General features: G+C 32.3%; 1 protein-coding gene across 1 annotated transcript in view; it reads right to left on the bottom strand.

The window, feature by feature from the left end:
• CTNNA3 (catenin alpha 3) overlaps positions 1-17,015 on the bottom strand; it is a 1,821,585-nt gene that overhangs the window by 68,143 nt on the left and 1,736,427 nt on the right. Inside the window, exon 16 of the mRNA XM_054522537.2 lies at positions 9,791-9,896. Coding sequence (XP_054378512.1) covers positions 9,791-9,896 — 106 coding nt within the window. The remainder of the gene's footprint in view (positions 1-9,790; positions 9,897-17,015) is intronic.

Raw genomic sequence — 17,015 nt, 5'->3', positions numbered from 1 at the left:
TTTTTTGCCTGCACCTGTTGTTGCTCACAGCTTTTGTTCCCGAGCGTTATTTTTTTTACTTTCATTCTCTTCTTGGACAACAGTAGACAGTGCTCTGGCTTCATCTGTCACTTACACAACACAAACTACAAAATTCTAACATCCAGCTCCGTCATCAGGCGATCCATGTAACTACTGTGTTAGTCCATCCCATTTCAGCATCTCATCAACATTTCACACTTAACACATTTATCTCTCAGCTATTTCACTCACTATCTTGCCTACTCACCTATTCAACTATTTTTTCTCTTTGTATTAACTACCTCAATGAAGAATGCCTTGTTCCTCTTTTCCATCTCTTAAATCTGGTCAGCCATTAATTTGTGCTTATTTTACACCTAGAAACCTCAATATATTTTAAGTATTTTTTTCTTTGCTATGACTATGACAGCTGCTGTTTAGCAAACTCAGGTTTCTGAAACACAGAACAGAGAAGGTACCTATAGAAGTATGATTAAAAATATACTGGAACTCTGTTATAATGTCAGTGGTAGAGGATAACATTGTCTCATATGGAATGTTCAAGACTGGACATGTTGATTTATGAGAGTTATATTTGGGAAACTATGGTGCATAGCATATCTCAATGAATAAAGGTTGTTTTTACCAGAAATTATATATGCTGTTAAAATCCTATCATATTTTGTCCATATTTAGGCTGAAATTGTCTTGAGTTTAAGAATTGTTTCAAATTCCTTTGTATTTTCAACTTGGTTTGCACATACAGCTATTGAGAAAGTGACATGTACTTTGAACACAATACAAATTAAAGACAAGATGTTTTCCATATTCAACAAAGCTCCTTTACTTTAGTAGATGTAAAGTTATGACTCAAGCTACTTTTCAGCTTTATGTTACTTCCATGAGAGATTCTCAGAAGAAATGAGTGTCCTATGTAATAGACCATAACTCAAAAGTGTCACCCTCTCCCTGATGCCTGGAAGTTGTCATTCAAATAATTACTTTGACTGAAACAAACTCATAAAAATGCATTATCTTGTACATAAAATAAGGATGTGGAAGAGATGGTGGAAGGGTAACTCAGACAAATTCTGGTTATTTGGAATTTTTGTTTAAAGATAGCCAGCCAACTACAAGAAGAAACTTTGCTCATCCTTCCTCTTCTCCACTTATACAAAATAGCTCCTTCCACCTAGACCCTAGAACACTTTATTTTTTGGTTACATAGTTTCATAACTAAACATGAAGTGAACCTGAATAGATAATCACCCTAGGAGCATTTAAAACACTGTTTCAATGAAAAAATGTCAAACATTAGATAAAGGAGAAAACAGTAAAGCAGCATCTGTTAGAACAGGAGATTCACTATTACTTGAAAGATGCAAATAGATCAAATATTTCAGTATACATTTAGTCCTATTTAAATCTTGAGACGTTTCTGTGCATTTATTTTTATAAAGTAGGAGTTCATTAATCTGGAGAACTAATCTAGGTATCAACATTTCTGCCAGAGAAGAAAATAAATAAAAAAGATCTGAGCAGAATAAAATGAAATTGAAACCAACCAACAAACAAAATACAAAAAATAAATGAAATAAAAAGCTGGTTCTTTGAAAAGATAAATAAAATAAATAGATCATTGGTGAGATTAACCAAGAAAAGAAGACAGAAGGTCCAGATAAATTAAATTAGAACGAAATGGGAGATATTACTACTGATACCACAGAAATACAAAAGATTATTCAAGGCTACTATGAACACCTTTACATACATAAACTAGAAAACCTAGAGGAGATGAATAAATTCCTGGAAATATATAACCCTCTTAGATTAAACCAGGAAGACATAGAAACTCTGAACAAGTCAATAATAAGCAGCGAGATTGAAACGGTAATTTAAAAATTGCCAACAACAACAACAACAAAGAAGTCCAGGACCAGACAAATTCACAGCTGAATTCTATCAGATATTCAAAGAGGAATTGATACCAATCCTACTGACATTATTCCACAGGATAGAGAAAGAGGAAATCCTCCTTAAATCATTTTATGAAGCCAGTATAACCCTAATAACAAAACCAGAGAAGGACATAACAAAAAAAAAATAGAAAAGAAAACTATAGACAAATATCCCTAATGAAAATAGATGCAAAAATCCTCAACAAAATTCTAGCTAACTAAATTCAACAGCATATGTAAAAAAAATAAACTGCCATAATCACATGGGGTTCATACCAGGGATGAAGGGATTATTCAACATCTGCAAGTCAATAAATGTGACACACCACATAAAAAAATTTAAAAATATTACATGATCATCTCAATAGACACAGAAAAAGCATTTGACAAAATCCAGCATCCCTTTATGATTAAAGCCCTCAGCAAAATGAGCATAGAAATGACATACCTTAAGGTAATAAAAGCCATTTATGACAAACCCATAGCCAATATTATACTGAATGGGGAAAAGTTGAAAGCATTTCACCTGATAACTGGGACAAGACAAGGATGACCACTTTCACCGTTTGTATTCAACAGGACTCTGGAAGTCCTAGCCATTGCAATCAGACCAGAGAAAGAAATCAACAGCATCCAAATTGGTAAAAAGGAAGTCAAACTGTTGCTGTTTGCTGATGATATGATCATATATCCAGAAAACCCTAAAGACTCATCCAAAAATCTCCTAGAACTGGTAAATTAATTCAGCAAAATTTCAGGATAAAAAATTAATGTATTCAAATCAGTGGCTCTGCTATACACCAACAGTGACCAAGCTGAGAATTAAATCAAGAACTCAACCGTTTTTTACAATATCTGCAAAAAGAAAAATAAAATACTTAGGAATACACCTAACCAAGGAGGTGAAAGACCTTTACAAGGAAAACCACAAAACACTGCTGAAAGGAATAATAGATGACACAAACAAATGGAAACACTCCCATGTTCATGGATGAGTAGAATCAATATTGTAAAAATGATCTGACTGCCAAAAGCAATCCACGAATTCAATGCCGAAACCAGTGTCTAGAAGGGTTTTTCAGATATTATCTTCTAGAATTTTTATGGTTTTAGGTCTTAGATTTAATTATTTGATTCACCTTGAGTTGATTTTTTTATAGGGTGAGAGATGAGAACCCAACAGCAAATGCAACAAAAACAAGGATAAATAGATGGTACTTAATTAAAATGGAAAGCTTCTGCACAGAAAAAGAAATAATCAGCAGAGTTAATAGAAAACCCACAGAGTGGGAGAAAGATCATCACAATCTATACATCTGACAAAAGACTCATATTCAGAATCTCCAAATAACTCAAACAAATCAGCAAGAAAAAAAAATCCCATCAAAAAGTGGGCTAGGGACATGAATAGACAATTCTCAAAAAAAAAAAGATATACAAATGGCCAACAAGCATATGAAAAAAATGTTCAACTCACTAATTATCAGGGAAATGCAAATCAAAACCACAATGAGACACCACCTTACTCTTGCAAGAATGGCCATGATCAGAAAAAAACAAAACAACAAAAAAAGGTATTGGTGTGGATGCAGTGAAAAGGGAACACTTTTACACTGTTATTGGGAATGTGAACTAGTACAACCAGTATGGAAAATAGTGTGGAGATTCCTTAAAGAACTGAAAGTAGAACTACCATCTGATCCAGTAACCCCACTACTAGATATCTACCCAGAGGAAAAAAAGGCATTATACGAAAAAGATACTCGCACACACATGTTTATAGCAGCACAATTTGCAATTGCATAAATATGGAATTAGCCCAAATGCCCATCAATCAATGAATGATAAAGAAAATGTGATATATATATATATATAAAAATGTGGTATATGTGTGTGTGTTTATGTATATATATGTGTGTGTATGTGTGTGTATATATATTCATGTACCCAAACACCATCTGTTCCCCAAAAAAATCTTTAAAAAAAATTTAAAAAATTTCTGCTGGAAATAAATTTCAGATAGGTAATACCTTTAAAATACACATTGTCACAAGGCGTATCTAGGAATCATATCCTTAGGAGTTGTGTAATCATGATATAATGAATGCTCCAGAAGCTTCTCAGTAGTATAGTTTCATTGAAATAATTTTTTTGCCTCTTATAATATCAACATGAAACAATTCAAATGAGGCCAGCCTCCAAGAATATTTTGTAAAGTATTAATACAAATTATACTTGTAGGTTGTTTTGTTCATAATGGAGTGCATTTTGTGTGATTTGGTTTATACTTCTTTACTTTGGTTTTTAAAAATCATCTTTTCTTGAATTAGAATTACCTGCCAACGTATTTAACATTAAAAGTTCGTTTTAATTTTGTTCAGTTACAATTAGGTGGGAATGTCCAGTTACTAGTCTTGCTATCTTTGCTTTGGCAAAATTACAAGGAGAAAGTAATTAGGCTCCTTAAAGATCACCCAGGGTTCAGAAAGTCTAATACTGTTCTCTCCTGGTGCAAAACACTTTTAGCAGATGCTAATTTTATTTTGGCTCCTATTGTCTCCTTCCTATCTAGGTTATACTGCTTCTATAACTATTTGAAATCTTTTTGTGCATTATCCTTACCTTATGAGATGTTACTTTATCTAATTTGGAATATCTGCTAATATGATTAATTACAATGTGGAGTGCAGAAATAGAAAAAAATATGTACTGAAAGCCTGAAATCTTGGATTCATATTTTACTTCTCCAACTTATTCTGTTTAATTCACAAGCAAAATTTTTAAGACTTGTTATAGGTAAGAATAGCTATAACAATCTTGTTTTATACAAGGATACTGTCTAAAGGAGACAAAATTTGTGGTAAAATTCTACAAGACTTAAATATGTCTTTGATGGCATACTTAAGCCTTTTTTGAGACCGCCATTGTTTTAGTTCTTCTCTTTCTAACTAGCTAATGCCAATACCAGAGTAGTGAATTGTGTGTGGCATACACACAATAAATATGCTCTCAAGGAAGCAATGAAGGAAGGAAAAGTGAAAAATAAAAATAAAAAGGCCAAGCAAGCAGAATGAGAAGCATCAACTAATCTAATTCCATTTCATTCTTTCTACATGTGAACTTTAACTCTGAAACTTTACACAATGTAACTAAATTGGTCTAATAATATGTATAATAGATGATATATATATAAACATGCATTTAAATAATTTAAATATATATATAATTTCAAATCTAATGTTAGTTGGGATGGAAATTAGTGTTTGACCTTCTGACACACCAGCAAAAACTAAAGCTAGAATGTATTATTTTTGAAATATTAAATTGATCAAAAGAGAAAGCAACCAATGTTCCAGCAGATTTTTTTCATGATATACATAGACACTGAAAATCACATTGCTTACATTACTCAATTGTATTCCATAATCAATTTCAGATATTATTTTCTGCCTAAAATTTCTTAATCTATCAAATAATAATGTCAGAATCACATTCAAAGACAACCTCCCTAGATGGTCACTGTAATAACTAAGTCAGTTTCTTCATTCTCAATTTTGATTACTTAGAACTATATTTCTTCAGAACAAAAGTAATTCATCTGAAACTATTTTATGTATGAAATGGAAAAAGACAAAAAGAGTGATCTATAATTCTTTATTAGTCAGTGACTACTTCTCTAAGCTTCTCTTAAAATGTCAAAGCTATACAGAAGTAAGATGATACTTTTGCTTTCTCCCATACCATTTGAATAATGCTAAAAACAATGACATAATTTGATAAAGCCATGTTATAGAAGTACCTACTTCAAGGCAACCTGATCCAATTAAAGAAGATTATCAATATAAGAAAAAAAACCTTCAATGTGACACAATTATGTCAACTTTGAAAACTGGGTGTTTCAAAATAAACAGAAAAAAATGGGAGGAACCATTCAGTATTTGAAAAGATATTAATAAATGTAAATATGTGTCATGTACTATGGTTTCACTTATTTCACTAAGATTTAGTGTCTCTCATAAAAGTGAATGCAATAAGATTCTAAAATAAAGAAAACTATGGGCATATATAGGCTTCAGTCACATAATCAAACTCGGAAAATTTGACTTATATTAGGATAGAGTTTGTTTTAGCTGTAAATACTAAATACTAAAAAAAAAGGATTAATAAAATTTTATAATAATTAAAGTAACATGGAAAAGACATATGTTCTCTATTATTAGGAATGTTATTAAATAGTTTATTATAATTAGTCTTTATTTGTTTCCTATTCCTTATATCCACAAATACAATATTTAATAGGAGAGAGTTCTTCATTTTCCAAGAGAGTATAAACATAGTGAACAAAACATAGTGAATAATAGTAATCATTATAAAAAGAAGCCCAAAAACCTTTCCCTAATACTATTTAAGCAAGAAATAATATGAAATAGTTGCAAAAATCCCCATTTTTTTCCCAAAGGGAAATAAATATGTACTATAAAGTTGAACATAATATAAAAGCCACAAAATAATATTATACCTCAGTCTGAAACATTAATTGAATATCTCAACACATTAATGAAAGCAACAGATTTTTCAGTTAAAGTGTAAAGTATTTCTAAGGATGTAGCAGCTGCTTAAAAATACTGAAATAAACATGAGAAATCTAAAAAAAGGAAACTAAAATGTTTATAAACAGCAGTCTCTATATTAATTATGTATTTTATGCATTTTATATCTTTAGTATTATCTTTAGTATTCTACTAAATACTATTTTTCTTTGAATTTTAAATATTATATTATAATATATCATTGACACAGAAAACCTAACATAACATTTTAAAATGTATTAAGTTTGAAGGGCAAAAATAAGGAAACAATTGACAGCCTTTCCTGTAAGATCTGAAACAAGACAAGGCTGCCTACTGTCAACATTTTTATTCAACATAGAACTGAACGGCCTAGCTAGAACCATTAGCTAAGAGAAAGAAATATAGAGTATCCAAATTGGAAAGGAGGAAGTCTAATTGTCCTAGTTTGTAGATAACATGGTCTTATATTAAGAAAAACCTTTCTTTGTGTTACAAACAATCCAATTATACCATTTAGTTATTTTTAAACATACAATAAATTACTTTTGGCTATAGTTGCCCTATTTTGCTATCAAATACTATATCTTATTTATTCTATCTAACTATATTTTTGGACTCATTAAATATACTCTTATCCCATTTGTCTTTACTGATTGATTCATGAAAATGTCAAAAGTGTAATAAAGCATTGCTATTACTAGTTAAACTACTAAGTGAAAATTAAAATTTCTTTTTATTTTGTCTCTGGATAGTTGACTCTGAGTGTGAATCCTGTACCTTATTTACCCTGATGTGATTATTACACATTGTATGCCTGTATCAAAATATTTCCTGTACCCCATACATATATAGACCTACCACGTACTCACAAAAATGAAAAATAAAAATACATATACAAAAAAAAAGAAAAACCTAAAGACTCTACCAAAAAAAAAAACTCTTAGATTTGATAAAAAAATTCAATAAAGTTGAAGGATATCAAATCAACCTGCAAAAATCAACAGCATTTTTACACACAAATAGTGAGCAATCTACAAAAGAAATCAGGCAAGCAATCCTATTTCTCATAGCTACCGAAAACAAAACACCTAGAAATCAATATAACTAAAGAGGTGAAAAATCCCTACTATTAAACTATAAAATATTGATAAAAGAAATTGAAGAGGAGACAAAAAAAGATATCCTCTGTTCATGTATTGAAAGAATTAATATTGTTAAAATGTCCATACTGCCCAAAGCAATATACAGATTCAGTGTAACCCATAGAAAAATACCAATGACATTTTTTACACAGATAGAAAAAAAAATCCTAAAATTTACATAGAACCACAAAAGACCCTGAAGAGCCAAAGCAATCCTGAGAAAAACAGCAAAGCTGGAAACATCACACTACCTGGCTTCAAAATATATTACAAAGATATAGTAACTAAAACTGCATGGTACTGGCATAAAAAAAAACACACATAGACCACTGGAACAGACTGGAGAACCCAAAAATAAATTCACATATTTATAGCCAACTGATTTTGAACAAGTGTCAAGAACACACATTGAGAAAAGGATAGTCAATAAACAGTAGTGAGAAAATCGGATATCTATTGCAGAAAAATAAAACTAGACCCCTACCTTTCACCATATGGAAAAATTCAATCAAAATAAAGGCCTAGCATAAAATCCAAAACTATAAAACTAGTAGAAGAAAACACAGGGCTTCAGGACATTGATTTTGGCAAAGATTTGATGGCTAACACCTCAAAAGCACGGACAACAAAAGCAAAAATAAACACATGGGATTATATCAAACTAAAAAGGTTTTGCACAGCAAAGAAAACAATTAACATAGTAACAAGACAACCTATAGAATGATAGAAGATATTTTCATACTATTTGACAAGGGATACAGAATACATAAGACAAAACAACAGAAGAATAAAACAAATTTAAAAATGGGCAAATGATGTGAATAGTCATCTCTTAAAAGAAGACATACGAATGGCCAACAGGTATATAAAAAAAAGTTCCACATCATTAGCACAATATCATCTTACCCCAATTAAAATGGCTATAATTGAAAGAACAAAAAATAAATTCTGTCAAGAATGTAGAGAAAAGGGGACTCATACCCTGTTGGTAGGAATGTAAATTAGTACAGCCATTATGGAAAATAGGAGTTTTCTTTAAAAACTACTACTAATAATAATAAACTAATAATAGAACTACCATATGATCCAGCAATCCATTACTGGGTATTTATTTAAAGAAAAGGAAGTCAGTATGTCAAAGAGATAGCTGTACTCCTATGCTTACTGCAGCACTGTTCACAATCTCACTGTCAATCAGTTAGTTAGAATTAATCTAACTGTCCACCAATGAATGAATGGATAAACAAAATGTGGTATACAAACACAATGGAATATTCAGGCATAAAGAAAAATGAAATCCTGTCATTTGTGGCAACATGACCAAGACTGGAGGACATTATGTTAAGTGAAATAAGTCAGGTACAGAAAGACAAGTACCACATGTTCTCATATGTGAGAGTTTTAAAAGTTGATAACATAGAATTAATGAATAGAATAATGGTTATCAGGGGCAGGGAAGAGTAGTGGAGAGGGGAAGATAAAAATAAGTTGGTTAAAGGTACAAAAATACAGTTATATAGGAGGAATAAATTGTAGTCTTCTATAACATAGTAGGCTGACTACAGTTAATAATTTATTGTGTATTTAAAAATAGCTATATGAGAAGATTTTGAATGTGTTCAAAACAAAGAAATGATAGATGTTTGAGGAATAGTATATGCTCATTCCCTAATTTGATCAATACACAGTGTATACACATATAGAAATATATGTACTCTAGAAATGCAATTATTATATGTCAATTAAAAAAACATAATAAAAATAAATGTTAAAAATACACAACCAAAAAAGAAAGAAAGAAATATAATGTATCAACAACAACAAAACTCGGTTTTGTAATTACAATTGATTAAAATTAATTGAGTATATTTGATGTTGAAGAGCTGATACTAGAAATAATTTGAGTATGTTTTAAGCTAAAAATATCTGCCCTAAGAAATAATTAAGCTTCCTTAAAATCATCCATTACCTAGTGTATTAATAGAGTTATCAGAAATTCAATTATAATTTAGAAAAAATGGTTGAATAGAGTAAAAACTTAACTTTGCCTAAATCAATGTTCTAATGGCAAAGAGCAATTAGCATGAACTTTTACGATGTCCATTTGTAAGTAACTCACCTGATTAGCAATCTGCCGAGCAAGGACATCCATCCTTGATCCTGATTCTGATATCATTTTCGCTGCATAGATCACATCAGTTGTATGCTTTAGTGGTCCTTTGCCCCTGGAAAAAAAAAATATATATGTTAGCTATGGTGTTCATGAAAAAATATACGTTAGCTATGATGGTTCATGAAAAAATGTATTAATCTATCCATCCATCCATCCTCATATGTAAAATATTCGAATCCCCAAGAATGGCTATTGTTTTTGTGTTTGTTTGTTTTGAGACTGAGTCTCACTCTGTCGCCAAGCTTGAGTGCAGTGGTGCAGTCTCGGCTCACTGCAACCTCCGCTTCTTGGGTTCAAGCAATTCTCCAGTCTTAGCCCCCCGAGTAGCTGGGACTGCAGGCGTGCGCCACCACGCCCGGCTAATTTTTGTATTTTTAGTAGAGATGGGGTTTCACCATGTTGGCCAGGATGGTCTCGATTTATTGACCTCGTGATCCACCCGTCTCAGCCTCCCAAAGCGCTGGGATTACAGGCGTGAGCTGCCGTGCCCGGCCGGCTGTTGGTTTTAATATTTTGATTTTGAAAAGAGCACAATTAGACTCCAGTATTGTTATGATTATTTTTTAATCCCAGCCTATTGTGTTAAGTCAAGAAATACTGCAGAGAAGATGAAGACCTTTTTGATCTTCATTCCCAGGTGTTTATTATAGGAAAACTCAGCCTAGAGATACCCTTCATAGACCTAGATACCTCAAGGCAAAGATATTTTCCTGATTTTAGAGAGAATCATAATATTTTGGATATTATATGTATCTAACGATTTATTTTTTATCAGCAGGCCTACTTTTAGTATTTCACATTTTTTCTGTTGCTATATTTTAGTTACTTTAAAAAAAGTATTGATGGTAAAATTCATTCATTTTTATGGGGTACATGTATTATTTTGTTATTTGTACATGCATAGAATGTGTAATGATTAAGTAATGGTATTTAGGGTATCTGTCACGTCAGTCAAGTATTATTTCTATTTGTTGAAAATATTTGAAGTCTTCTCTTCTAGCTATTTTGAAATATTCAATACATTGTTTTTAACTATAGTCACCCTACTCTACTATTGAACATTTGAATTGTTCTTTCTAGCTGTATGTTTGCTCCCATTAACCAACCTCTCTTATTCCCCCAATCCCCAACAAACACCATGCCAAGCCTCAGATAACTATGATTCTACTTTCCACCTCCATGAGAGCAATGTTTTTAGCTCTCACATATGGAGGAGAAAGTGATATGTGTCTAACTTATTTCACTTAGCATAATGTCCTCCAGGCTCATCCATGTTGCTGTAAATGTTAGGATTTAATTCTTTTTTATGGCTGAGTGTTTCATTGTGTGTGTGTGTGTGTGTGTGTGTGTATACACACACCACATTTTATTTGTCCATTTATCCAACACTTAGGTTGATTTCACATCTCTGCTATTGTGAATAATACTACAATAAAAATAGGGGTGTAGGTATCATTTTGATACGCTGATTTCCTTTTCTTTGGATAAATACTTAGGAGTGAGATTGCTAGATCATATGTTAGTACTACTTTTAATTTTTTGAGAAATATCCATATTGTTTTCCATGATGGCTATATTAGTTTACATTCTCATCAACAGTGTATAAGAGTTCCCTTTTCAACATACCTTTGCCAGCATCTGTTTTTTTTTTTTCCTTTTAATAATAGTCATTCTAACTGGGGTAAAATGATATCTTATTGTAGTTTTGGTTTGAGTTTTCAAGCTAATTAGTGATGTTGAGCATGTTTTCATATACCTATTGGTCATTTGTCTTCTTTTGAGAAATGTCCGTTCATGTCCTTTGCCTGCTTTTTGATGGGATTATTATTATTTTCTGTTGTTGAGTTGTTTTAGTTCCATGTATTCTCTGAACTTTAGGCCCTTATTAAAGAAATAGTTTGCAAATATTTTTAAATATTAAATATTTAAATACTTTAAATATTAAATATTTTCTACTATTTAACAGGCTCTTTACTCTGTTGATTATTTCTTTTGATGTGCAGAAGCTTTTTAGTTTAATATAGTCCCATTTGTCTATTTTTATCTTGCCTGTGCTTTTGAAGTCTTAGCCATAAAATCTTCGTCTAGCCCAATGTCCTGAAGCATTTCCCCAATGTTTTCTTCAAGCAGTTTTATACTTTTGGATCTTACATTTAGGTTTTAGCTGATCTTGATTTGATTTTTGTATATGGTGAGAGATACGTGGCTAGTTTCATTCTTCTGAATATGATTATCCTGTTTTCCCAGCACCATTTATTGAAGAGCCATCCTTTCCCCAGTGTCTGTTCTTCCCACCTTTGTTGAAAACCAGTTGGTTATAAATGTGTGGATTTATTTCTGGGTTCTTCTGTTCCATTGGCTTATGTGTCTATTTTTATGCTCATATAATGCTTTTTTGGTTACTATAGCCTTATAATATGCTTTGAAGCCAGGTAGTATGATGTGTTGTGTCCTTTTTCCTGCTCTTTTCCTCAGTATTGCTTTGGCTATTTGGGGACTTTTGTGGTTCTATTAATATGTAACATTTAGGATTGTTTCTTCTGTTTCTGTGAAGAATGTCATTGATATTTTGATATAATTCCACTGAAAATGTAAATTTCTTTCGGTAGTATGGATATTTTGACAATATTAATTCTTCTGATCTATGGGCATGAGATATATTTTTCATTTTTTGTGTCTTGTTCAATTTCTTCCACCAGTGTTTTGTAGTTTTGCTTGTATAGATCATTCCTTGTTTGGTTAAAATTATTCCTAGGCTTTTTTTTGTAGCTATTTTAAATGGGATTGCCTCTTGATTTCTTTTGCACATTGTTCAGACTGATGTATAAAAATGCTATTGATTTTTGTATGTTGATTTAGTATTCTGCAACTTTCCTTAATTTTTCAAATCTAAGAGTATTTTGGTGGAGTCTTTATGTTTTTCTTAATATAAGATAATTTCATTGCAAAGAAGGACAATTTGGCCTCCCCTTTTCCAATTTGGATGCCTTTTCTTTCTTTTTCCTAATTGCTCTGGCTGATAACCTTCAATACTAGAATCTTGAAGGGGAGTTAAAAAAGTGGGCATCCTCATCTTGTTCCAGATCTTGATAGAAAGGCTTTCAGCTTTGCTCCAATCAGTATGATGTTAGCTGTGAGTTTGTAATATGTGGCCTTTATTATATTGGGGTATGTTCCTTCTAAATCTAGTTTCTTGAGAGTTTTCATCATGAAAAGATCTTGAATTTTATCAGGTGCTTTTACTGAGCCTATTGAGATGACCACATTTTTTAGTCTTTCATTCTTTTGATATGATGTATCACATTTATTGATTTGTGTACGTTGAGTCATCCTTGCATCCCAAGGATAAATCCCACTTGATTAACATTATCTTTTTGGTGTGCTGTTTGATTCATTTTGCTAGTATTTTGTTGAGGGTTTTTGTGTCTCGTTCATCATGGATATTGACCTGTAGTTTTCTTTCTTTCTTGTGTTCTTGTCTGGTTTTGGTATGAGGGTAATGCTGCCTCATAAAATGAAATAGGGAGAATTCCCTCCTCTTCAGTTTTGTGGAATGGCTTGAGGAAAATCAATGTTAGTTATTCTTTGTAAGTTTGGTAGAATTCAGCAATAAAGGATCCAATTCTGGGCTTCTCAGCAATAAAGGATCCAATTCTGAGCTTCTCAGCAATAAAGGATCCAATTCTGGGCTTCTCAGCAATAAAGGATCCAATTCTGGGCTTCTCTTTTTCGAGAGTCTTTTTGTTACTGATTCAATATGCTATGCATTATTGTTCTGTTCAGATTCCCTATTTTTTCCACACTTGATCTTGGTAGGTTTTGTGATTCCAGGAATTTATTCATTTCCCCTATGTTTTACGGTCTGTAAATATTAACTGTTAATAATACTGTCTAATGATCTTTTGTATTTCTGTGATGTCAATTGCAATGCCTCCTTTTACATTTATGATTTTGTTTATTTGGGTATTCTCTCTTTTCTTGGTTAGTCTTGCTAGCAGGTTATTTAATTTTTTATCTTTTCACAAAACCAACTTGTTGCTTTGTTGATCTTTTGTATTTTTTTTAGTCTCTGTATCATTTAGTTCTGCTCTGATCTTTATTACTTCTTTTCTTCTACTAATTCTGGATTTAGCTTGTTCTTGCTTTTCTAATTCCTTGATGTGCATCATTAGATTGTTTATTTGAAAACTTTATACTTTTTTATTGTAGGAATTTATTGCTATGAACTTCCCTCTTAGCACTGCTTTTGCTCTATCCTATAGGTTTTGGTATCTTGTGTTTTTATTTTCTTTCTTTTTCAGAAACTTGTTTGATTTCCTACTTAATTTCTTCACTGACTTGATGCTTGTCTAGGAGATTGTTGTTTAATTTCTATGTATCTGTACAGCTTCCAAAATTCCTCTTTTTATTTATTTCTAGTTTTATTTGATTGTGGCATAAGAGGATACTTGGTATGCTATTAACTTCTAAAAAATTTGTTAAGATTTGTTTCATTGCCTGACATATGGTCAATCCTACAGAATGTCTATGTGCTTATGGGAAAAATGTATATTCTACAACTGCTCAACAAAATGTTCTGTAGATTGGCCTCTTAGGCCAATGTGGTCTAAAGTGCAGTTTAAATACAATGTTTCTTTTTAAATTTTCTGTCTAGATGATCTTTCTAATGCTGAGTTGAGTGTTGAAGTCTCCAACTATTATTGCATTGGAGTACATCTCTCCTTTCTGATGTAATAATATTTGCTTCATATATCTGGATGGTTTCGTATTGGGTGCATATGTATTTATAATTTTTATATTCTCTTGCTGGATTTGTCCCTTTATCTTTAATATAATGACCTTCATTGTCTCTTTTTTACTGTTTTTGACTTAAATATGTTTTTATCAGATAAAAGTAGAGATACTTATGCTCACTTTTGGTTTCTGTTTGCACAAAATATCTTTTTCAATCCTTTACTTTCATTCTATATGTCTTTACAAGTGAAGTGAGTTTCTTGGAGGCAGTAGATAGTTGGGTCATGTGGTCCTTCTTGGTTTTGGTTTTTGTTTTTGTTTTCAAATCCATTCAGCCAGTCTCTATCTTTTTTGTTGTTGTTGTTGTTGTTTTTTTTTTGTTTTTTTTTGTTTTTTTTTTTTTTAGATGAAGTCTTGCCTGTCACCCAGGCTGCAGTACAGTGGCACAATCTCGGCTCACTGCAACCTCCACCTCCTGGGTTCAACCTATTCTCCTACCTCAGTCTCCTGAGTAGCTGGGATTACAAGCATGTGCCACCATGCCTTGTTAATTTTTGTATTTTTAGTAGAGACAGGGTTTCACCATGTTGGCCAGACTGGTCTCGAACTCCTGACCTCGTGATCTGCCCGCCTCAGCCTCCCAAAGTGCTGAGATTAAAGGTCTGAGTCACCACGCTATATCTTTTAAGAGCAAAATTTAATCCATTTACCTCAAGGTTATTATTTATGTGCGAGGACTTATTTCTGTCATTTTGTAAATTGTTTTCTGGATGTTTTGTGTATACTTTGTTCCTTTCTATCTTATTGTTTATCATTATGGTTTGGTGTTTTTCTGTAGTTGTACCATTTGAGTATTTTCTACATTTGTATGTTTACCAGTAAGTTTTATACTTTCCTGTGTTTTCATGATAATAGATATCATCTTTGCACTTTCAGATATAAGAACCCTTTAAAGGAGCCATTAAAGCAAAGGAAAGTAATAAATTTCCTCAGTTTTTGCTTGTCTGGGTAAGACTTTCTTTTTTTATAGCTGAAGGATCAATTTTGCTGGGTATAGTGTTCTTGATTGACATTTTTTTTTGGTTTTTCTCCTCCCAGCTCTCTGAATATATCATCTCTTTCTCTCCTGACCTGTAATTTTTCTGCTGAAAAATCTGCTGTTAGTTTTAATAAGGTTTCCTTTATATCCGACTTAACATCATTCTCTTCCTGTTTTTAGAAATCCTTTCTTTGTATTTGACCTTCAACAATTTGACTATAACTTGCCTTTAACAAGACCTTTTTGAACTGAATCTATTTGGGGCTCTTTAAGCTTTCTGAATCTGGATGTTCACATCTCTCCTAAGACTTGTAAGTTTCCAGGCATCATTTTACTGAATAGATTTTCTATGGCTTTGGACTTCTCTTCAACTTCTGGAATACCCAGAATTTGAAACTTTGGTTACTTTATGGAGCCCCATATGTTACACAGGATTTGTACAATCTTTTTTTATTATTTATTCTATTTTGTCTGACCAAGTTATTTAAAAAATCCTTTATTCCTGCTATAAAATTATTTCTTGTGCATAATAAAATCTGTTGTTGAAGCTCTCACATGAATTTTACATTTCATTCATTGAATTCTTAGTTCTATAATTTTTGTTTCTTTTTTATGATACTTATCACATTGGTAAATTTCTCATTATGTTCTGAATCATCTTTTCTGATTTTTTTGTATTCTTTATCTGTGTTCTATTGTATCTCACTGAGCTCGTTTAATATTATTACTCTGAACTCTTTTTTCATCATTTCATTAATTTCTTTTTCATTGTAATATCTTGCTGGACAATTATTATGTTTCTTTAGATGTGGCATATTTCCTTGACATTTAATGTTTCTTTTGTCCTTTCATTGATATCTTTGCATATGGCGTAAGTCACTTCTTTATTTTTTTGGATTGGCCTTTGTAGGGGAAGGTACTGAAGATCTATCTGCAGTGTTGGTTTCATAGGACACTTTAGCTTTGATTCTGGGTGCATGCAGTAATGTAGCCTCCATGTGATTCATTTGTCTGTAAATAGCTTCAGTGGTGTCTGTGATTTCCTCTGTCACTTAGGCTGTGGCTGTTAGTGCAGGCTGTGGTAAGGCTTTGTAAGGGATGAGAACTGCAGGTGGGTTGGTCCTCAGGCCTCAGTGGTGGGCCAAGCATGCCTGTCCTTGGGCCTGCAGGCAGCGTGCATGGGCACTAATGTAATTAGGTCTAAGAAGGCTAATTCTTGGACCTCCAGGTGGCTTTCTTGGGTTCTGGCAGTGGCAGTGTTGGGCCATGTAGTTCATTAAGTTCCTGGGTAGCATGCATGGCATAAGCAATGGCCATATCTGTGACAGGACAACCCCATGGGCTCACAGATGAAACATGTTTCTGTTAGTGGTGGCTGTGATGAGCTGGGTGGGCCTG

Source organism: Pongo abelii, chromosome 8, assembly GCF_028885655.2.
Source record: "Pongo abelii isolate AG06213 chromosome 8, NHGRI_mPonAbe1-v2.0_pri, whole genome shotgun sequence".
In the NCBI taxonomy this organism is placed as follows: domain Eukaryota; kingdom Metazoa; phylum Chordata; class Mammalia; order Primates; family Hominidae; genus Pongo; species Pongo abelii.
This window is presented reverse-complemented; position numbering and strand designations above follow the sequence as displayed.